The following is a 25,183-nucleotide window of genomic DNA, read 5'->3' on the forward strand; positions in this document are numbered from 1 at the left end:
TCTGGGATTTTTTCCTCTTTTTTTATTTTTTTTTTTTTTTTTTAATGTTCACTGCAGTTGCCTTAAAGGCAGTTTTCAGAACTGGGTATACCACAGTAGGTGGAACTTTGAAAACTACTCATTGTTATTTCACAGTGACACCGGATCCAGAAAGCTCTGTTTTGGTCTCCTACAGTTTGTTTCTGTAAGCTGGGGAAGTGTAACAAAGCAAGTACTCTTAGGTAACCTACCCAAGTGTTTCCTGGCAGACAGCATGAAAGATTTGTTTTGACCTTTTAGGGGCTTTTAGTCAGATTTTCCTAATTCTTTCCATAGATCTGTCTCTAGGGGAGTAGTAGTATCCTTTTGCACATGAATAATCACTTTCTTTCTTTCTGGTTAACAGCAATCATTCATAAAAGACTTGCATGCTATGATGACTGTATTCCACACATTCTCTCCCATTCTTCAAACAATGCAAACAGAGTTTAACTTCTGGAGCTTCTTGGTGAAAAACTAATAGTAAACGGAGTCCCAAGTATAATAAAATTATTACACAGTTTTATTTTGAAGAACATTTTGCATTTGTTTGAATACAAAATGATGTAGGTCAAGAAATAATTTACAAACCTTTAAGTTCTTATCCTGGCATTTGAAATAAGAATGATTTCAGAGGAAGTCTGTAAGCTATTCATAGGAAATTGTCATTATGTACAAAATTTTTATTGACATGTTTTAAACATCACATTTGTAAAAATGTGAACTGGATTGCTATCTAGCATATGAACTACAGGTAAAACCTGATAAGAGAACTTGTTAGAACAAGTCATTGTTATGCAGTGCTAACAAAATAGACAGGAGCTTTCAGTGTTTTTTGATTTCCTCCAAGGTCATTTCAGCCTCAAAGTCATTTTGGGGTTTTACTGCATTGTGAACAATATCTAAGCCCTCTCTTGATTGCATAAAAATAAATCTTTGAAATAGTACACATAGAACAACAGAAACGTAGAGGCAATAAAATAATACACTTCTTATATCACGGGTTTTGGTTCTGTGAAGAATAATTTTATCATATTTCTTTCCAAGCAGAGTAAGTAGTACTGAAGTAAAGCATTTTCATTTTACCTATGAAACATTTTCTGCCCAAGATGCTTCCTATCAAAGTAGGGTATACAGGTAATATACTTTGTCAAAACTAATTGTCTCATGACCGGTAATACCCTGGCATGAACTTGCCAATATTTTAATGATTTGAATATTTATTTTTAGCATGGGATTAATACAAAAATAAAATTAGAGCTTGTTTTTCAGTCAAAAAAGTATAAATAACTTTAAATCTTTTACCTTTCCAAGTATAAGACTCTAAATAGTCAACTGTGCATCCCTTATGCAAAGAGATTCATTTGACTCAATTATTTAAAAAAAAAAAAAATCTGTTCTGTTGCCAAGTTCAAACTTGACACTTTATCCCAAAAAGAGATTTACACTGAGAGGTGGCTCTATTTAAATATTTATGCTATAGATCTATATATTCCAAGTAAAAATACTTCTATCTAGAATTCTGTGGAGAGTTACAATAATTAGGGTCCATAAATATTGCTGCAGTGCAATTACGGTACAATAATTACAAAATATAGAACATCTCTTTACAAATACAAATCATTGTATATTACAATTCATTTACAATAATTTCTACTATATAATTTTTAGCAAACTATCTTAATCTAATTCTACTATAACCTGGTTGCAAGTGCATTAGTAAGAATGCAATTATTCCAGTATATTTTGCCCTTAACGTGATAGTCATAAAACAGACTATCTGAGTGATATTTTCCTATGTAAACTGGTGTTACATATGACAGATTATTCTTTATATAACTTCTTTTTCCAACAATCTCTAACAGGTAGAGCATGACAAACTGTATTTTAGAAGAGCATTAAGAAAAGAAATCAGGAGACAAGCTTGAAAACAACGCTAGAATGGATATGCAACAGGTAGCTGATATGCTATTGAGTACTGAGGTAATGACATTATTGGTTGTCATCACCCATCTCATGTTGCTATTTCCCACACAATTTTGTGCCAGACTTATACAGACATATTCATTGCCAAAATCCTGCTCTACTATGAAGGACAGCAGCACAAGGTTGAAAGACAGGCAAGATACTACACCTCAGAATCCCGCTCTAGCCCTCAAAAACTGACTGTCACAATCTGCTTAGTTTCAAAATAACCTCATTCCTACAGAGGAACTGAAGATTCTGTGGGAGGAGACTTGACAGACTGCAGCTCTGATCACATTTCGGCAACCTGGAGATAATAAATTTATTAGTTATGGCTTCCTTGAGGTGTGACATCACTTGTACAAAACTTGATTGGTTATTCACTCCAGCTAGTGCCTAGCATCTTTAAACTATGAGGCACTTTTTCTGTTATTAGAATTATTTTCCTTGCTAAATACTATAAGCTTGTAATGCATATCATTTCATCAGCTAAGTCTTCTTCATATCGTCCCGTTTCTGGTTCTTCATCACTGTAGCCAGGACCAAAATCTTGAAGTTCATAATCTTGCCTGCTTAAAATGGGAAACATATCCCCGTTGGTCCCGTTGCTAATATTTCCATTAAGAAGATTACTTGCCGCACTTTCCATCTCATCAATAGTCATGTCACAGGCATCAGCAATCTCATGTTTTGTAGCTGAAACAAATTTAGGGTCCTTTGCATACCTTCCTAGGCCTTCAGATATAAGTACCTGGCAGATGGAGAAGAGAGAAGGAGATATACAGTGGAATTACATAAGAACAGGCAGGTCATAACAACATTTCTCATTTGTGGAAAATACTAGAAACCCCATGCTCAATCACTACAGCAACCCACAGCAAAACTGTCAGTGTAAAGAACAATCACATCAAATCAACAATCAAATGGCTCCAAACCACACTGTATCAGTTATGTGATAATGTAACTGATAATGCAATACATATGACTTTTCTCTTTAGAAATTTGGGACTGGTCTTTGATAAACATCAATCATTAGGCTGATGCACTAAAGACAACAATTAATATCTCTCAGATGGTGCAATTAAAACAATTGCCTGAAACACCGAATTTTAGGTACGTTCTCGGTACTTTAGAGCACAAGGAAGAAAGATGCTGAAGTCCCATTTGCAAATAAAACGTAACAAAGTGTATTGTCATAGCAATGGAAAGGAAGCGATAGATGGAAGGGAGAACAGTAAGTGTGATTCAGAAATGCTATATACTCTTCAAATATTTTTTAATATAAAAAGAAATTCTTTACATTCTTAGGCACACCTACAAATCAACCCTTGTAGTTGTTATTCACCTCTCTGCATTTAGTACACTGATTCATAGAGTTCTTGATCCTTTATTCAGATTACTGCAAAAATGGCAATGTTTTTCTATAGAAACAACCGAGAGAACAGGCATATGCATCACCTCTTCCCTATCAGCCTATTGTGGAAGGACACTTCATAACTGATCCTCATCTGGAAAACTGAAATTTCAAATCTTTTAGAAATCTCTTCAGTTCTCTGACACACTAATGTTAAGATGTGGATTCAGCAGAAATCATTTACTACATGACAACTACAAATAAGTTCCCCGTCTTTATCTAAGAACAGTTTTGGGCTTTGAAACTGAAAATACCACATTTTCAGAGAGACAATGTGAACTGAATTATATGCTTTTTAAAGTTAACACAAAAACTGAACCAGACAGACACTTTTGGCTACTGCAGAGGTTTCCGTAATACTTACCGCTTCTACCAAACTGTCTGCACTCCTCTGTTTGTCACTATGTTTATGCCTGAAGTCATTAGGTACAGTTAAATTGGCTGGTGTAAATGTTCGGTAGGAAATATCAGGGTCATCGGTGTACCAAGAGCTCCTATGCAAGGAAGGCAGGCTACCATTCATATGGCCTGTAGATTCAGCCCTATCAACCTGGATTAGAGGTGTGTAATATGGAGTACGGTCCCTGTTGGGAGGGGTTGCAGGTGGGGTAGCCCAGGAACGCGTTGAACGACTTGGTGAATGTTTATGAGCTTTGCTGGAATCCAGACCTGCAACAGCCATGACCTGGTAAGGGGAAGAATTTTAGGAGTCAGTGATTTCAAACGCTCAGTCATACTCATTTCTCATTTCAGCAGTCAGTTCCAACCAATTGTTCAGCTAGCAGCTATGCAAAGTTAACATTTTCTGATGTTTAATAGTCACGGAGGAACAGGACTGAAATTGGTAAACTGACAGGATAAAATGGTATTTTGTCTATTATTACTTGGATCACAAAATCTCGGTATTAGCATTAATAAAGAGAAATAATTGTTTATACATATATTAAACAAGGAAAGCAAAGTGTAGAAACATTCCTTCTGTCCTGTAGGGACAGGACAGGAAGCTGTCAGCACTTTCCAAGCATTCTGGGTGGCATCTCCAGACTATGGAATTGCCATCTTCTCAGGGCCACGTCAGAGCTGGGTACTGAGCCTCAGAAGACATGTATGTTGTACTTGCAAAGTCTCACAAATGGAGCTGAGTAACTGCATAGGCAAAGATTATTAGACACTTGCCATATTGTGCAGTCCTGTTCAAATTTCCTTAGGGCATCCCGACCCTCTGTGGCCACAGAGGCAAACTACTAATTTTCAATGTTTTGTAGGAGGTCAATGTTTGAGAAGCCTCATGCCTTGCAACTAGAAGCCTACGCTTGGCCTAGAAGTCATGCACAGGCAAACTACATAATACACTAGTACTGCTTCAAACAACAATCAAAGTCAGAAGTACAATATAGAAGCTGGAAAGATGTAATTCATTATTAGTTCAATAAGATTTTGTGTTTACCTGCTGTTGCATTAAGTGAAGTGGTAAAGCAGTGCGATGGTGGAAATTAGGAGACAGTGGTATGTCATCTTGACTACTTTGTCGGCGGAGGCATTCGAAGTTAAAGGAAGATCGTCTATTTGCTACAGGGAAATCATAAATCATTAGGAGAATAAAATTCTTTTCTTCCAAGTCTATTATTTCCAGAATTCCAGTGTGAGTCAACTATCACACCAATAAAAACATATCCCCCAGTAAGAAATAAATTGTGCTAACAAAAGCAAGCAGCTGGTTATAAGATAAAGGATAGACTCATCATATGAGCAAATGCAGTCCTAGGTAGAAACCATACGAGCAACCTAACATGACAGAATTTGAAGCAGCTGTTACACAAAGCAAACTGGTGTTATGCAGCAGGCTGGTTCAGACACTTAACTTTACAGTTTTGCTGTAAATTGCTGTGAATAGTTACAAAGAAGAGTTTCTTCTTTCTTACTCATGGTTTTAAACTCTTCATTCTAATGAATCAAACTTCCCAAAGGAAATACCAAATCCCCAGTTCCTTGGAAGCAATGCACAATATGAAAAACCATATCCAAATCCAAGATAACTCAGGTTGTCAATTCCTGATGTTTATTCTATGACTTATGACAATGATAAGCCATGGTCTCTGCTGTTGTGTATGCTGTTATTCACGTAAATGCTAGAAAGGAAAAAGTAGAAATCTAAACTGGACCAAGATGTTTGGCTCATGTGGAAATGTTTCATCTGGTCTTGGTGAAAGCCTGTGGAACAATGGCAAGCAGCGCATGGGTATCATTCCTGTGTGTTAGCTTCAGCGTAAAGAAAGCCTGGACACTGAACAGCAGCTGGAATCCAGATACGTCCTCACGGCTGCGAGCATCATAGTGGAAAACTGGAAAAAGCCTGACTGTACAAAGAAATGATACAAAGTTGTGCTCTCTTGAAACACTGAAACTATTCTTGGCATCTTTTTTTCCAACACCAAGAATTTTGTGAAGAGAACTGAAGAGTTAAGTGCCATAGACTTAGGATTCTTCATAGTTATCACCAGACACTTAATGCTGGATACTAACAATCAAGGTTCCCTAAAGAGCCATTGGACTAAAATAGGCACCTCCAGGAAGTCATTCAGTCCACTTAATGCAAACTTTGTGTCTCTTTCCATGGTCTCTGTGGTAAATCCAAATAGAGAAGTGTAAGCCTTAGCTCCTGATGTTAACAAATGCTAAATGTCCCAATACCAAAATGAATAAAAAGCAAACCAAAAAGTCCCCTTATCCAAAACAAGACACTCCTCTGCACATGCTTCTCCCCAGGAAAGAGTCTGAAAGAACATCTTAATCATTTCTCAGTATACTTCTGGAAGTTGCTCAAACACTCTGGTGATGAGTTTGGTATAAAACCCTCTAGGAATCTTGACACAGAGCTCAATTTACTAACTACAGTACTCAGCCAAGGCACTGTATGTTACATTAACTTGGACTGAATCCAGATGCCAGCAGAAACTGTTCGGTGCAATGCTGCAGGTTCTTTTTTCTTTCTTTATGTGAGAACATCAAAGCTTCCTCCCCAGGCTAAACAGCCCATATGCTAGTTACAAATAATAGGTTTGAACTTCTTTTAAAATCTGCTGAGATACCAAGCCTCTACAATTTCTCAACTGCGTTCCTGAACCTTAAATAAACAGTTATGGCAGGAGGCCTGACTGCGCTCTTCTGACGTTATACTGGTGTAAGTCAAAGGACTTCCTACATTACCCTTTATGCAACTTCGATCAGAACTAGGTCCTCTTATCCTAGGACATCAAATACCCTCTTATCTAATACATTTACCTAGTCTCTTGTACGTGAGATATCTCTCCTTTGTCTGATGTCTTTTCCTTCTGCTACTGGAAGACAGCTAGCAGCTTTCTGTACATTTATAATTCATCTGAGTTACTTACTCTCTATAGTGCAAGCCTCATAGTCTTTCTGCTTTTTCGATCTGTGCCCCTTAAGGTCAGAAAGCCAAATAGCAGAGAGGATCGCTAGTCGTCTTGTAAGGACCTGAGTGCCAAAAGTGAGGATCCAGCACTGGCGATATTGCTGAAGAATGTTTCCTTTATTATGTAATAATATCTTTTGCTGCTGCCCTTTACCACAGGTTTCTGTAGCTTTCAACAGTCTGAGACTGTACCCTGGCTGTTGTATAATGATCCCAGTACACTTGTCTCTGAAACACTTTTATTTTTTAAATCTATACCTGCATTTTCTTTAGGGCATCTGAGATAGGAAAGGACTGAAACCCATTTTCCTACCCGCGAGGTCCTTACAGTCATACTTCCACAGATAAATAGACTGTGACTCTGGCTGCTAGCATCATCAGAATGAAAGACAACTCTGGTTTTGCTAGAAAGCCAATCATCTTATAGCAGACAAAACGTGGAGACTTTTCTAGAAATGATCCTGTATTGTCTTGTCTGGATGGAACTGGCTAGGTGGCATCATTCAAAGGCACGTGTAACAGACCTGGCTGTGCTGACCACACTATGCGTAAGAGTACTTGTAGGGACACTATGGGGTTGCATGGAGTTGAGTGTTGTTTCTTGTGCACCAACAAGAGCAAGCCTTAGAAAGAGGTTTGTTTTGCCCTTCACAACCCCAAGTGCTTCCTCTCTGTGAAGTGTCAGAGGTCAAAGACCAAAATCCAAGATCTTTGAGTCTGTGCCTAGTTTCACCAGAGGGTTAGCACTGCTAATCTCTGCAGCATGGCCTGGAACATACAAAAACAAAATTACAAGAAGTATGAGAGCTTTTAGAAATGCAGATAAAGCAATATTGTGCTTGAGATAAGGAGAAACCAAGGGAAAGATCTAAGCAGGAGAATAAATGAAAATCAAAGAAACAGGTAAAAAAAATCAGTTGACAACACTAATTCAATCTATAAACTGAAACATTTTCTCCCTGAGAAGAAACACAGAATATTAAGCATTGTTCCTGAGATGGCAGAATAAAGTACGAATGCGAATCTGAAATAAGATGCTTAGCTCAGGATAACCCTTTTATTTTTCACAGGGACTTCAGAAACTCACATAAAAAAGCTAAAGGCACTTCAAAAGTAAGGAAAAAACCCTCAAAACTAAAGCACCATTAAGCTCACTCTTCGTTCTCTTTTCCCTGAAAATTATCCTACTTCAGTCTCTAGTGTTTACTAAAACAGTACGAGGTAAAGATGTAAATGGAGCTGATTACAATGCCATTGAGCAGCATGACTGTTAAGAGGCAGGGGAAGTGCCAGCAGGTGAGTCACTAGAGAGACAATGGCACTGACTCACAGCAACACTGCACATCTGTAGGTGTGAATAAAGGGCACAGGGACTGAAACCCTCTGATCAAAGCTTCAAAGCAAACTACTGCTGCATTCTACCTTGCTCTTTCTTCATTTATCGAATCAAGTTAAAACTGGCAATTAAATTGCCTATTTTTATATTGTTGGATGAGTGAGGCAAGAGAGATTGGAAAGACTGACTTGTAAGCTAGGATCCATAGATTCTCTGACCAATCTCAGGTTGGACAGATATTTCTGCCATGCACAATAACCCACTAGCAACAGCAATCAAGAAACGTCATGTTTGAGATCCAAGTTGAAAAGAAGCCTTTTTAAACTGGAACATGTCTGAATGCATTTAAATAATTCTAAATTTGCAAACAAGTTGTTCTTAATGTACTTACGTGTTGGTGTTGGAGGTAGCAGCCGTCTCCTAGGAGATCTTTTTGTATCATAACAGATCTGTGAATCATCTTCCTCAAAAAACCCATGTGGGTGATGGTAACCTTTGGGTCTCTCAAAATCTGAGTCATGGCAGTGATATCTACAGTGATAATCATAGATATGCCTGCATTTAAAATGCAATAAAGAAAATGTTATTTCAGTGAGTTTCTGTAAATTGATCTATTAGATTTCTTCTAGATTTACAAATCTACTCTTTCTCCAGCAAGACAACCAAACATTACATTATATAATTACATGAGTCAAATTTAAAATCCAGTTTCTGTATGCAAACTGATTTTGAGATAGTGAGCATACACTTTTGTACAAGTACAGTTACATAGTAAGTTCTCAGGTGAATTTTTTATCAAATTATATTTTCAATCAGGTTACTCTTACCAGTACAGGCTAAAATGTAGGACCAAAACCCAACTCTGTTCCATTCCTGCCATGCTCTCTTGTGAACCCTGGGTAATGTGTGGGAGCATAGAAACTCAGAGAATGGATTTAAGTGTTTTACATTCTGGGTACTTCTCTTGCCAAAAATAAAATCTTGGAAGGGTGTTATTTGACTGTAATTATCACATCAAAAAATTAGTGACCTGAGAATTCTGTAAAATTTAGCTTTCATACAAATCTTAGCTTTTATGCAAACCAACAAGATGTAGATTAGGGTGCCAATCTTGCCAGAATTCAGATGGCAAAGAAAGACAGTAGAGGAGGAGGAGGAGAATTAAGGATGTCTAGCACTTTTGCATATGCACTTGTGGATCTAAGATAAAATGGCAATAAATTCCTCTACTTCTGGGCTTGACTTCAATATAAAAAAAATTTTGACAGAAGTGGAGGATATTTTTGAAAATTTATTGAATTTATTCAGCAGAAGAGAAATGTAGCTATTGTAAGGAAGATGAACACAGTCTGCTCAAGATCTTTGTATGTCATAATAAGGTGGTGAATATCATGGAATCAAAACCAAAATCATGAGATATTTGGGAAAAAGGTGCATTTGATTTTTTTTTTTAAATAGGAAGCCCTTCAGTATTACCAAAGATAGGTTCTGTTCCATGACAGGTTGATACTCAGAAAACACTGGAATGATCTCCCATTTTAAAGACGAAATCAGGAATATCAGGCCTTCCTCCCAAAGTAGCACCCAAACATTGCCTGAACAACCAGAAAACTATTATTTATGTACAGGAGTGGTCCCAACGCAAAGTTAGAACCTGTCCTGTTGCGGAAGCCATCACTGCCTGAAGCCAATAGCACAGTGGTCAAATCAAACTAACTTGGTAATGCTCAAAGCCAAACTAACTTGGGAGTCACTGTTCTAAAGTTAGAAAAACCCACCCCAGTCCATTTCTGAAGAAACTGTGTGAAATAAAGTTGCAGAGAAAAGCTTGCATTTACCAAAATTAAATCAAGGCCTTTTCCTCTTAAATCTGAAAGTAAGATATTAAATGCAAAGATCACGGGAGTTAAATACACAGGATCAGGCAAGAGTTGTTAAAAACACTACTGGGCCTTGGAAAAACTGTACCAGACAGAAATACTGTAATTAACTAGGATACTCTCCCAAGTTTTGGCTGGAGAAAACAGAAATGAGTTAGAAAACAGAGGAATCAGGTTACAAAACTAGAACTCTGCAGTTACGGCAAGGAGCCTCAGATTAATATAAATTTAGGCATTATGCAGTAACAGAAATTTATAAGAAATGCTAGCTGTTGACTAAAATTCAATTGAAGGCATTTCTATAAAGCTTATGAATAAAACTTAAAAAACATTTATTCCAAACATATAAAAGCCAGGACAACTGTGGCAGTGTTAAGCGTTTGTACTAAGGAGACAAAAAATGGTGCCAAGAGGAGGATTATTAATAAAGAGGTATAAAGAGAATTTTCAAAAGGAAGTCGTCCAATTCTTTACTGGTCCAGCTAGTACTACCTTATGATCTCAGCTCATAGTTTACCAGTTTCACCTTTCTTCTGAAGTTAAATTAAAAGAAGAAAACGATTTCTAAAAGTTCCTCTATCTAAGCTTGATCTGTCTCCCACTGTAAGTGACATTTTATTTATAAATCAAATGCTTCTTTGGTTATGCACTATCTAGTTTATACCCAGTTCAAAGGAACTTTGTGTTTCGCTTTGAATTTGGTACAGAAGTTTTGCTGGAGTCAGCACATGATGCTGATTACAAAAGATCTTTGGTACACACACTATTGCTCTTCACCATTTCATTTGCCAGCAGTTATTGAGTATTAACTTCATTAGAGAATTTTCAGTATAAGTGTGCTTAGTGGAGCCTTTACAGATCATGTACCCAACTGAAATTTTTTTTCCCAGATTAACAAATATCCTCACCTGCTTCCTGACAACATACTGTCTTCCTCATAATATTCTTCTCCACTAAAATATTCCTGCTCTCCCAAATAACAATCATCATTGCAATAGTCTTGAACTTCACGTTCTTCACGGCAAATAGTAGGTCGACGCCCATCACCAGAGTCAGATCTGTAAGTAGCAAACAAATACTTATTTTTTTAATATTTTATTTATATAAATTATATGCTGGATATTTTATACACAGCTCTTTTAATGTGCTTCCAAGAAAAACAAAAAAAATACAAGCATTAACAACTTTCTTGTTGTCAGAATGTGCTGTTACAGTAAATTGCGTACAACTGCAGTTCAGAACACAACTATTTTACCTGTTTCTTAAAGATGACCTCCCTTTATTTCCTTATGGTACAAACAGGAAAATAATTAATATAGGAATGCTCAGTGAAGTCAAATACATTTAAGAAGTTTTTACAAAATATAAATTCAGAATGATGAAACACAGCCTCTCTCAAATGTCTTAAGTTTGCCAAAAGGCTAAAATATTAAGGAGCACTCACTGAGGTATTGCAAGAAAAATCCGAAATGGATGTGCAAATCTAGGCATTAAAAACTAGCACTGAATGTACATTTACAAATGCATTTCAAATAACACAATATATCCTATTTTAAAAAATTATCTTAGAAAAAATTCAGACATAAGATCAGGAAAGACTTTGAGTCCCCTATAAATGGCACTGTACACATTAATATTTATCAAAGATAAAGGTGGTGATTTTTCCAGTCTTTGCAAGTCAATTTTAAACAAGGGCTATGATTAGGTGTGATCTTTTGCCTGTTAAAAACTGCACAAACCTGCTTGGACAAGGGGTTGAATAATTTCGAACTTTAGCAGGATGTTGTCCTTTTAGGACAAGCAGTAGAAAATTTAACTTAGAAATCATCACTTCAGTTATTCAGCATATGCACTGTCATACAGTTAATTCTGAAAATTCTACTAAAAGAAAGAGGGGAAAGAGAAAAGAGAAAGAGAAGAGAAAGAGAAGAGAAAGAGAAGAGAAAGAGAAGAGAAAGAGAAGAGAAAGAGAAGAGAAAGAGAAGAGAAAGAGAAGAGAAAGAGAAGAGAAAGAGAAGAGAAAGAGAAGAGAAAGAGAAGAGAAAGAGAAGAGAAAGAGAAGAGAAAAGGGGGGGGAAGAGACACGAGAGAGGGGAGAGAGGGGGAGAGAAGAGAGAAAAGAGGAAAAATAAAAAAGATAAAAGAGAAAAAAGAGAAAAGAGAGAAAAAAGAGAAAAGAGAGAAAAAAGAAAGAAAAGAAAACCTACTTTGTCCTCTTCGATTATGTCAGAACAATATCAACTCACCTAATGTATGTTTCATAGTAGCGGGTTCTATCCACATAAGCCATGAAAATAAGGAGAAAGATATTTTAAAATCAGGTAGTTTAGAGAAATTTGTTGGTGATTACAATGTCTGTGCTGTAACTAATAATTACACTTTAAAGAAAATTACTACTTTCAAATCTTATTAAAGTTATATACATTTCCCATACATCAGAGCTGTATTTTAAATGTTTCATATATCAGTAGGCAACAGAAATAAAGCTAAATATACAAATTAGTTTCATGCAGTGTAAGTTCTCTTATAGTGTATTTATAATACATAAATTTATTTAAAAGCAAATATGTATTTGTAAGTTTACCTCCTACTGCTTGGCCTTCTGCGCTTCTCATGATCAGTTCTGGAGTATGAATGGTAACCGTTTTCAGATCTATGCTCATGATTTCTGAAATTTGTGTGTTTTCCATGAACAACTTTGGACACGTTGGCATTATTGAGATTGGCATTTGTTGAGTTTGGAACTTGCTTTCCTACCGAGTTGTGATTATGATGATTGTGGTATACAGAATTTCCTGCCTGAGCATATATATTTTTCTCAGTATCACTTGCAGACGGAATCGAAGGTCGTTGAACATGTAAGGGACGGTGTGTGGTGTTGATCTGTTGAAATGAGTCTCGTCTGTCACTGCTAATATGGTTTATGTGGTTGCCAAAGAGGGCACCATTCCTCTGTTTTAGGGGAAGAGAAAGAAAAAAATTACATCAGGTGCCTTAACAGAAGATATTTTTGACAGTGATAACTTACTTTTCTCTCCTACATGCATACAAAAGTAGCAATTCAAGGAACTTGTGATTTTTCTTTCTAATTTAATGATGCCTCAGATGGGATCTCCTGAAGTGACAGAGGTGTGATTGTGATAATGACAGTATTTGTATTTCAGAGTCAAATCAACATTATTCTGTGATCATTATTCTTTTTCTATACAACTAAAGTGACATCCAGCTTTCTCCACATTTTATTACACAGGAGAAATGCAGATTCCCATACATGAACATGCACCAACTTCCTCAGAAAGGGATGCATCTGCTTAATTTTTGAGAAAACTTTGATGGAATTCTCTCCTATTCTCCCAGAGCATCGGTTTGCAACAGGTGTCACTCAGACAGGATGGAGTGCCATGCAACAGCTTGCAAGCATATCTCAAGTAGGTAACATTAAGCGTCAGTGCTTCCATTCTTTCTTCTTACAGAGGTACAAGAAAGAGTAGTAACTCTTTATCAGCCCTGAGAGTGTAATGGATGGTGAGAGAATGAAGTGCTAAATTATGACTATGACATGCAGCTCTCTTTTACATCTGACCCAGATTATGTAGCCTCCCTGTCTAGCCAGGTCTGGGTCTTGGGTGACAGCAGTCTGTCTTGAAGCTTGATCTAGGGAAGACAGGAGGTAATGATGGTTGGCAGAGAAATGCATCTACTGATGGTAGCTGCAGCACTGTCTCCAGTGCCACATCCTCCTTTTTTGCAAAGGACAAGAGCAAGCTATGGGGCGTCTGATGTAATTACTGCAGAAGCATGATTTTATATCTGCTTCTTCCAAAATGCTTGTGAAAAATTTGCAGTTTTCTTGCTGGCTGACAAGTGGCTTGCAGTTCGCTCCTGATTGTGACACCAACTTTACACATTCACCATTAGACTGAGTATCTGTAGTGTAAAAGAAGAAAACTAATCTTTTTTTCTGATTGATTCTTATTGATATCCCTCACAGGAAATCAGAAATGGCATTTATATTTAGTTGACTTTTGTGTAATTCCAGGCATTCATTTTAAAATACGCAGCTCTATGTCTGTTGCGGTTTGGCTGCATAGAATTTCATTCTCTTCTTCCTATCTACCACTGCAGAAGTTAAGACGCCTCCAGTTTAAATGTTGCCACTATCAGAATTTGAGATGGCAAGGTTCATACCTTTTCTTAGGATTTGCTTATGCAAAAAATAAGAATCAATGAGCAAGAAGCAGGGGCAGAAGAATCACCCTGCAGGAACTGCTTCCTAAATTTATGACGAGATGCAAGTGTCCTGGTAATACCATTTTCAGAGAGATATATATAAAATACACTTATATATAAAATATTTATATTGTGCTGATTTGAGGGAGTTTTAATGATTATTGTTATTCTTCAATATTAAGGGATAAGCTCATTCTTTAATCTCATATTATATGATAAAACAATTCACATAGCTGTGTTCTGACATTACTTTATAAACATCTTCCTCCTCCTCTGGATTGTTTTCCTCTGGTTCATCATCTTGCAAGTCACAGGATATAGCTCGGCGTATTTCAGGGCCAATATCATGAAGTGTCCTTAGTCCTGCCTAAATCAATGACAATATCATAACACATTAGGAATGCAAATTCTTTTTCATTCTTTAATTACAGGTGTGTAAATTTATTTTAAAGGACAGTTAACAAGTTTTTGTATCCTGATATCCATAGAGGTTGCATCCTACTATATGTTTCTTTACTGTTATTAGTAAAAGGCTTACATTCCAGTACAACCCTGTTGAGGTGATCATGTCTTTATTATCACAGTGTAGATCCTGACTAAAAGACCACTGATGTTTATGGAACCATATGGAAATAAAATTTATCTTATAATAAATTATAAGTAATCAGCAAGAACTATAATAAAATGCATTTCAATGAGATGTATATTTAATGTTAAAAACATGTTTGCAGCCTGTGTCCACAAAGGAAACGCAAGGAGATCTCTGCTATAGCAACAGCAGTTTTAGCAGAGCTCAGATGGAAAAGAAAGCAGTGAAATAATTCCAGCTTATCTGCACTGCACTGTGATATGCAGATATTTGATTTAAAGCTTTAGCTTAGGACAGAAAACCATCTAGCTACAGTGGCATGGACCTCAGCGTTTATCGGTTCATATTCCTCTGAAGCCTGCGAACACAAGTAACCTTGGGGAAAAGGGATAATGCTCAAACTGCCAAGGACAGACCTGCACTTCAGAAAGGAAACAGAAATCATACTCAGGGCCAACAATTCAGTGCTTTTGTATAGGCCTTACTTACTTGAAAAAGGAGGTATTTTTCCTGTTTCAACTGTGGCTGTCATGGTCTGAAGCAAAAAATGCCATCTTGTTCTTCCCAACTTCTTTTTATCTCCTCAGGTTCAGAAGAAATCAAAGATTTGTTTGTTTAGCCCTTTACTAACACTACACTTAAACTACTAAAAATCATGCACAGCACTTGGCTCAAATTCTTGATTATGATCTAAAAGCCTGATTATTTTTTTTATTTTTTTTTTCAATTTTTGATGCAGAGCTGTACTTCTATGGCATGACACTAATATTGCATGTTACTTGCCCTGGGGCGCCATGAAGACGTGTAGAGAATTTTCTGTGCTGCAGAGCTCTAGACAGAGCTGCACGACCTTAGAGGGCACCAAACATGGCTTGGTCCCATTCGTGCTGCCTATCGCACACAGTCCCTGGAGAACACCACAGTGTCGCAGTCAGGTTTCAGCTCAAAACACACACAGCTGCTTTGCTGAGGAGCAAAATGGCATTTATGCAGTGTGGTCAATCAGAACCTGAAAAGGGATGAAGCTTTCTGTTTAACCGTGTAGATTTGCTATAGGCTCCTCTTCAGGTTTCACTTATACCACTATTTCACTTCCTGAAAATGGCGCTTGACTAATCATATTAGCTACATCTATTTGGCAATTATATTTTCTTCCTCAGGGATGAACTTTGAGACTTATGCTATAATTGAACAAGGCTCTAAAAATCATTTACTAGTGAGTTAACATACAACATACGATTCATGAATACACTGTGCTTTCTCCCACTTCTTACACTAATTGCATAGTCAAGACCTTAGCAAGGTTGCTAATGTCATCATTTTGTAAGGTGCTAAAGGGAAGTAAAATTAACACTTTGAGGTCCAGATTTGGAAGCAGAAGACCAAAGGCTTCTCTTTATTTAGCAGAAGCAAAGGCAGTATTTATTTAGCAGAGGATTACTATTATACTTTGGTTATTCAATCGCTAGCAAGAACAGTCACTTGCATTTCATACTCGCTATCTGCGTATTTTATAGCAAAGAAAACTAAAGAACAAAACCCTCAAAGCTACACTGACACTTTAACATAAAAACAAACTGAGGTTAGTAGGAACAGAATATAATGCAAGAACTACTAAAATAAGAAAAGAAGCATGCAGGAAAATAGCTGAATAGACCTACGCTATAGCAGTGAACATAAGAGACATAGTGGTCAAGTCTCGATTCCCCAGTGTTATCCATCTTCACAGAGCCCATCTTCTAAGGCTGAAGCTGAGTGCAGTGCCCTACAACTACACAAAGCTCCGTGCTTTCAGTCAAACCCAGACTCCCTTCAAGCTAAGCCCTTCTGTGAACACAACACTCTCAGACAGCACTATTATAAATTTTAACCCTGACAAAAACTACTAGCTTATATTCCTGTCTGCTAAGTTGTGATGAAGTCCCACAAATATATGCCGAAAAGCTGAGAAAAGCCATGTGTTTGGCAGCAACATATTGAATACCAATTTTGATTACATTTCCAACTGCCTTCTGGTTTACTTCTTGGTGGGTTACTCCTTCTTTACTCAAGAGAGATCAGGCAGCTTTTATCATCTCATGTCTCTTCAGTAATATTCATTTTCATGTAACAGACCTTCTGCAATGACACAGTCAACAGCAGAAGACTAAAACCTGGATCACCATATGAAAAGTATACATTAGTTAAACTAAAGTGATCAGCTTTATTCACTCAGAGCCAGTACTGAATGCACATGTTCTACAAGCAACATCTGCCTGCAGAATTAAAATATTCCTCAGTTTATTTGCTCTAACAGAACTACCTACAACAATTTTGTGAACTCTATCATTAAAATTACTACTCCCATGTACTGTCTCATTTTACCTGGTGTAATCTAGCAGTATTCTAAGTAATCTAAGAACAATTTTTATGACAGGAGAGCACCACATAGTGAGACAAATTCTCACGCTGAGCTCTGGTAAGACAATCCTTCATTAGATCAGTCAGTTGAAGTGGGGCTCATGTAAAAATGCAGGAATTGGTACTTATATGTCCGTAGGAAAATCCCTCCTCTGAACCACATTTAATGTCTTCTGTGAAGATCACAGAGGTAGCATGGACCAGTAAAACATTTGACTTTACCTTCAAGCACTTCAGAACCAAATTAAAGATCTCCTAAATAAAAGTACACACACAAAAATCAAACCAACCTCCCCCCATCTTTTCATCAGTTTACAGGGAAGAAGGGTCCTTCCAATACACGTTTCCTGAAATAACGTTGCCCATTTCAGTCTACCCAGCAAGAACCCTAGAGACGTTATAACACACACGAGGGCAATGGGAGTATGTGTTGTCCTCTGTTTGTGAGGTTCTAAAAACTGCTACATTTAAATTTGAGGTAATTTCTTCTTTTAGAAAAAAAACTGAGTAGATGGGACTTTTCAAAAAGAGAGCCTGCATAGTGATTTGTCTACATTTGCCAGAGGCACGCTTGTTTCTTTCTCACTACAACAGCTTAAGTTCCTAGGAGGCAGTTATTTCCCTAAGTAGAACTTTGTAAGACCTTTTGTTGTTACTACATATAATGATTCAAGAGTAGCCACATCCCTGAAGCGTCATGCTATAGTAACTTTCAAAAAAAACTAAATTTGGGTGTTATACAGAAATTAATTCCTCACAGTCTTTCAGCACAGCTTATCAAAGATGCAGAGGAAAGGAAATTGGAGCTAAATCCTCTTTACTTTCCCCAAATGGAACAAGAAGTAAACACAAAAGACCGATGTAAGAACTTTCATAACATTTCCTTTGGTTGGTAAAGATTACTGGAAGGGTCACACTCTCTCTATTCTCCCTTATTTCCTTAAATTTTTATGGCATTCTTAATTCCTGAAGATTCCCTCATGTCCAGGGAATTTTCACCTTTCTTTAAAGGAAGCTTCAAGATTCTTTTATGCCATTTCTGCAGTAAAAAAATAAAAATAAAAATTTTTCCCTAAATAAGTGGAAATCTGAATAACAAATACTGAATTATTTCCTATTTTTTGAGGACCAAAATACAATTCACATCATTTCAAGAAGCAAGGGGCCAGTTCTGCCATCATATATATATCTAATATCCATCTCAGCTCACCAGACTGAAAACCTGCCTGGTTCACAAGGCTGTTAAATCAGTCAGGTGGATCGCATTTCAGACAAAATGTGTTTAATAATCCCAGTATATTGTAGAAGACAAAATTGTTCAGTTCTGATAATCTCTAACACAGAATGTTATTATTTGCTATACACAAATGCCTTTACCTAATGTACCCGTAACTGGAAAAAAAAAGAAATTTTCTTACATGGGCATTAATCATTATGTGTATTTACCCTATACCTTTTGGCAAATTTTGTTTTCATCAAAGACATTGGACGATGCAAGGGTCAGATAACAACAGATAAAACATGCGAGAGACCTGTTTAGGCACTGGTTCTATAGGCATAACATTGATCAAAACTGCATCACTGAATTATTCATGCTGTTCTGCAAGAGGACATCTGTTGTTTCTACTCAGGTTTTTCTATTTTGTTGTGGTTTCTTTGAAGTAGAGGAAGGAAAGAGATTAGTGCGGCTGTGTTTGATTGCCTCTAATTCTATTCTAGAGATTTCACTAGAAGTTTGCAAAAGAAGTTATTTCTTATTCAGACACTTTCTCTCCAAAATTCAATTTTTGATGCCTTGCTTAATTTTTTCCTTGTAGGCATGAGAAAGATGAGATCTAGCTGTCCAGTGGTTAGTTAGCAAACCAGTGACACGCAGTGTGCTGAACAACATAATTACATAATCAACCCAAGCATGTCTTTAAATAGGTTTTCCCATAAATGCACAAGATAACTTCAAATTAACATGATAATTCTGTGCAGCTGTGCTTTATGAGGCATGGTAGCACCTGCAATATTTTCAAGATGGCACAAGGCCCTAATACACCAGTGCTGGGTCCTAAATAGCATCTCAAGAGACACTTAATGATGCCCCTGTCTCTGACACACACGTGCTTTCAAATGCTGAAATAATAGAACTCCAGGAGTCCCTCAGTGAGAAAAAATGTCATATGTCTAATAACTGTATTTCTGAATTGGTCATTTAGAGAGAGAGAAGCTTAAAGATGCTTGAAAAGCATCTCATGCCAAAACGTCAAAACATTTAAAAGCTAAACATTAAAACATTAAACAATTAAACATCTTAAAAAGACTACTTTTAACAAATGCCAGCTAGATTGTAAATTAATTCTCCACATCTATAGTATGCATAAAACTGTAACGCCAGTTTAGATACAAGTCTTATATTAAGAAATTTGTGTATAATGCCAGAGTCAAGAGTCATGACTTTTAGAAAAACATTTAAATGCTTGTAAATGCTGGAACTACAAATAGACAATTTTCCCTGTATCTAAACTCAACCCTCATCCATTTTGAGATATGGTGCAACCTACATATAGATGCAGTTTAAGCTTAGTTAAAGAAGTGCAAACACAATACCCTTATTTAAATAGTAAAAATCACTATCAACTACACTATTTCTAGTCATGTAAAATACACAATGCTCCCTCTTTTGAGGCATTTTATAGTGATACCAGGAAATGGAAGAGATGCTTGTAAGTTTTGCTTCAGAGATTTTAGAAGAATTACATATATTGCTGTATAAACTCACTAGATCTGAAATAAAGCATAAACATGAATTCTAAATACGTCAGTCTTCAGAGCTTCAGAATACTGAAAGCCTAGACTCTAGAAATGTTTATATAAACCATTACATTTGTAGATAATGAACATGTTTTTACTACCTGCTTATTTTATAGCAAAGAAAACCAAAAAGAACAAAAAACCTCAAAGCTACACTGACACTTTAACATAAAAACAAACTGAGGTTAGTAGGAACAGAATATAATGCAAGAACTACTAAAATAAGAAAAGAAGCATGCAGGAAAATAGCTGAATAGACCTACGCTATAGCAGTGAACATAAGAGACATAGTGGTCAAGTCTCGATTCCCCAGTGTTATCCATCTTCACAGAGCCCATCTTCTAAGGCTGAAGCTGAGTGCAGTGCCCTACAACTACACAAAGCTCCGTGCTTTCAGTCAAACCCAGACTCCCTTCAAGCTAAGTCCTTCTGTGAACACAACATGAACATGGGAGCACAATTAAATTGAAATTGAGCAACATATTAACCCTTCAGCTGATGCCTAATAGAGGGTTTTCTGGTTTGTTCTTTTAGTGTTTACTGCAGGGCTGATACTACTTACAAAATTTGCAGAGAGAAAAAAGCATAATTAGTTTAATCTGAAACATGTTCCCAAAATCAAGTTCAGCTCAATAAATCAGTGCTTTTGTGTACTTGTGATGTGAAGGGAAACTAACTTCTATTTGTATGTATTAACAAAGAGGCTTACATGTAAATAAATGTGAAATATAGATGCAAATGTTACACAGTTTACAGTAAGCATTTTCCCTAGGAAAAATAGTGCAGAATTAATTCACTCTAAGTACTAGATGAAAGTAATTAAACTTGTTCGTGCTTCACTTAACATTTATTTTACTAGCAATGTGACTACTGTTTGGCTCAATACAAATTTCCATCACTCCACAAAGACATCTCCTAAAGTACTGCTACAAATGTAATTTTGTTCTGATTTTACCCAGAAAATATATTTGTCCTCACTACATAAGTATCAGTCAATCGCATGAGAAAGGCACCGTGAGCCCTAAGGAATTTTTTTCCTCCTGTCCCCAGAGCATGTTTAACACCACAAAAATGACAGTAGAGAGCCAACATGAACCGGTCGCCTATCATTTCAGAACGACTTGCTTTTCTTCCCTTCATAAGGAGAGAAAACCCTTGCGTCTACAGGAGACAGACTGTGGTAGTTCTAAGTGATATTGTTATTTCATTTCGGAAGATGTTTTCGGTGACAATATGCAAGTTTAGACAAACTGCTGCTGGTTAGAATTCGAAGTGTCCTTTTCTGAGTGAGGAGGATTTTGACACTTCACAGCAAAAAGCCTTTACACAACAGCCTGAGTAGATAATCCCCTGAGACTCACTTCACTTTCTAGAGAGCTGCTGCTTCTCTGACTACATGTACTCAAGCAGCTGCCTGCGTTAGACTAACAGCAAATGCTGCATCCTTGATGAAAACTTGAGTTCTACAGAATAAAAATCACCCTGAATGCAATTATTGTGGAGCAAGAAGGGGAATTCCTGCCTGCTGCATGCTCTGGCACTCACAAAGCAAACCTAGTTTTGCAGGGAGCTCTGTTCTAATTTGCCGACTCAGCCCAAATATTTATTATTTCTTCTGCCCTCAAACATTTCTCAAACCCAGTATCAGAAGAAGTTGTTTTCTTTATTCCAGTTGGGTCAAGGTTCTGGCCCCCAAATGGTGAGGGGGCTGCCATTGACATTCTCTTGACACTGTTCGCAAGCTTTGGTCTCATGCAACCAAATAAAATTCAGGTAAAGGGTGCGAGTTTCACAGTTTTATGTGTTAAAATGCCCGAAGTCTCAATAACAAAACAAGTATTCTGTATTTATTCTAGCGTTAATTCAGAAGCTGCTGATTTTACAGCTTCTGCACTGTGCCCTGAGAGGCCAACACAGCTGCTTCTCACAGTACAGTGCCTGGACGAGTCTGATCACATGCTGGACATGGTTGCATAAAATCTCCTGCAGAAGTAAATGCTGGCCCACCCACCACTGTCAGTTTTCCTTTTCTTTCTCTAGTTTAGCTTGTTACACTACCATTACACTGCGAAAGAGCCACCTGCATAGTGAAAGAGGCATTTCTAAGAAATACTTTGTGAAATTAAGGACCAAGTATCACTACCTTGCAGAGGGAAATTCAAGTAGGCTAAAGAGAAATGGAAGGGAAAAAAAAAAATCTTTACAAAAGGTGTTTTTAAAGCTCTGTTAGTTTTCCTATTAGAGAATTCAATATTGATTTCAAATGTATCCAGTCTTGTTAAATACTTGTCACTGATTAAGATCAACTATAACATCCTTTTACTTAACCGTTTCAAAAGGACAGAGGCAGCAGTTTTAACAGCACTGCATGAAAAGTGCAGCTCATTTCAGACTGAAAGCAGAATCAAGTGCAACTCCTTTAAAGACCTGCTTTGATTTTGTGGCAGAAAGGCAGGCTAACTCCCCTTTATCTATAAAACTCTCAGAACCTTGGAGGGGATAAATGGATAAACCTCAGCTTATTTTCTTACTGTTTTTTCTTGATGTTTTGCATCTCTTGACATCTTTGACATCAGAGAAGCAGCAGCCAAGAGGATTGCCTTGATGTGATTCTCTGTGCACAACTTCATCACTGATGTCAGATACATAAATATCATCAGGGCTAGGTAGCTGATGCATACTGCAAGTTATGATTATTTTTGTTTTGTTTTATAGAGCAATATAGTACAGGAAGAACCTAAAGCACTAGAAAATTTTTTTCACTAGTTCTAATTTTTCAAACGTTACCCGAAATTAAATTTGAGAGTGTTAGCATTGTAACTTTAACTAGAAGTAATTAAGGATGCAAGAGGTGTGTATGTAAGAAAGCAGGGTTAAGTAAAATAGTTAATTCAGAAAGCCTAAGAACCCTATTGATTATTTTCTTGAGCCATTGAACCTCCCCTGACTCAAAACTGCTTTTCAGTAACTATGTGACTATACATAATAAAATATTCTTTAAAAATAAGAAAAAAGTACATCCCCTGCATTCTTCAAAAGTCAAAGGATGATAAAAGTTTCTTCAAATTTAGGATATTTTATTGACAAATATACACTAATAACTGGTTCAAGTGGGATAAGAGGCTTGATAAAGTAAATTTTGCTGTAGTAATTTGGCTGTAAAGTGCTGGAAAAATATTTTTATGCCAATATAACTGCACACATAGAATGCTTTTATCTAGTGAATTGTAAATGACAGAAAAGACATTTGGGAGAAGGGTAAAAGTAAGGTGCCACTGATTTTAGTTATTACATCTACTGCCAAAACTTCTTGATCTAACCCAAAAGAGTGTATCTTTTTACTTAACCTTGAAATTACACCCTTTTTGTGTCTCTCTAAAGATAACATCATCTAAAAATAGTATTTTTACACATGCTTCTTAGTCAGTCTGCCTTCCTGGGTCCACAGATTGAATCTTTAGCTAAATAACGTGGCTTCCAAGGGAAGATCTATTCCCACACTTGTTGAAACAGGCCTTATTAACATGACTAATGTAGGGCACCAGAAAACCTCATTGGACTTTGCTGATCTCAGAGAATTTTGTCCTATGTTATGCTATTCTCTTCAACTAACTATAGGTGGTGTAGGTGACTCCTTATCTTTTATAGTAGATTGTTTTGGAAGTGCTTTTCTTGCTGAAAACATTACTTTTTATGACCTTGAATTCTAGTTGTAATATTCTGAAGATTTTTCTTTGTAGTTCTAAAAAACTTTTTATCTTCCATGTCAAAGTTCTTAAATTATTGCACATCAATTTTCTGCCTACATTAACACAAGAAACATCAGAAACAGCAGCATGAGAAGTAAATGTTTTAAACAGTTTTAGCTAAAAGCAAGGCATCCAACTTGGTATCTTAAAATATAACTAAAGGACTAGTAAAAAAAAAAAAGTAGGTGTAACTGTCTTGGAAGAAGCAGTGCTTTAGGCCATTTGACAGTTACATGGTTTTCCCTTCAGTGTCTTCAAAATTACTAAACAAGACTATCTTAAAAAACCAACAAACGCACGCCAACAAAATAAGAACATGAGGAATAAAGGAAAGCAAGGAGGAGTGACCTACATTAAAAAATATTCTGTTATGTTCTCATAAAACAGGGAAAATGGCAACATCCATTAATTTCTCGCCTCAACGGTTGTCCTGAGAATTAAACCACAGAATGGATGTTGTCTCAAGGAGCGTATACTTCAAATTGGACGTTTACTTCCTGAAGCTAGGAAAAGAGTGACATGGCCAACTACAAGAATGAGCAGGATTATAAAACTGTAACTCATCTCTTGCTTCATTCAACGCTTGGGCATAGATTTTAAAACTTGATAGCATGTTGCTTTCTCCCAAAGGAGATAAGGAAGGCCAGGCTAGGTAGTGCAGCAATTGCAGGGTTTATGAGATCCTTAGGAAGCGTGTTCTTAACTAATCAACTAGTTCTCCTGCTAATTCCAACGACCAAGAGAAAGTTAGGGATGTCAGCAAAAAGTACAAGAGCATTTATTGCTCATATTGCTTTTGACACAAACTGGAACAGGTGACCTTGCTTTTTATCTGCTAGTTTGCTTAAGGATTTTGCAACATGACAACTGGTCTGCAATAGGGTGAGATGTAGACAAGAATATGAAAATACAGTTGGTCTTGTTCTTTACAAAGAAAAGAATCAGATGGCTGGAAAGCCTTTTCCTATTGTCGCCTGATAAAAGTATTTTCCTCATCTTATTTAAAGCTTTAAGCAAACAATTCCTAGTATAGGAAGATTCTGAATGACAGAACTTGAAAAACTAAAGACAGACTTAGCCCAGCTTCTGCTGCTCTCATCTCTTCTAGCAGTCCAGAAAGCAGAAGCTGTTTGCAGTGGCGTTATCATGACTACTAGCTACTGTGAAATCTTAGTTATTTTAGAGAAACTAAAGAAAAGCTGCTGCTGAAGTCACATACCCGCCCTGGCTACAGGAAGTTTCTAATTTCAAAAAGGAAGTTCTCAAAACAACAAAAAGATAAGGTAAACACAGCCAAGAATTAAAACAAAGGTCCCATATTTACTGGGAGATTTCACTGTCAGGAACTCAGGTGTAGCTGAGGATACTCT

The 25,183-nt window shown here is 36.8% G+C and overlaps 1 protein-coding gene across 1 annotated transcript in view; it reads right to left on the reverse strand.

Moving 5' to 3' along the window:
* Positions 1 to 518: 518 nt before the first annotated feature.
* CACNA1D (calcium channel, voltage-dependent, L type, alpha 1D subunit) overlaps positions 519 to 25,183 on the reverse strand; it is a gene marked incomplete at its 5' end in the record, with an annotated part of 129,008 nt that continues 104,343 nt past the window's right edge. The window contains 8 exon segments of the mRNA XM_009700033.1: positions 519 to 2,734; positions 3,762 to 4,082; positions 4,845 to 4,966; positions 8,558 to 8,721; positions 10,955 to 11,104; positions 12,293 to 12,319; positions 12,631 to 12,998; positions 14,527 to 14,643. Coding sequence (XP_009698335.1) covers positions 2,441 to 2,734; positions 3,762 to 4,082; positions 4,845 to 4,966; positions 8,558 to 8,721; positions 10,955 to 11,104; positions 12,293 to 12,319; positions 12,631 to 12,998; positions 14,527 to 14,643 — 1,563 coding nt within the window.

Source organism: Cariama cristata, unplaced genomic scaffold (assembly GCF_000690535.1).
Source record: "Cariama cristata isolate BGI_N322 unplaced genomic scaffold, ASM69053v1 scaffold18025, whole genome shotgun sequence".
NCBI lineage: Eukaryota > Metazoa > Chordata > Aves > Cariamiformes > Cariamidae > Cariama > Cariama cristata.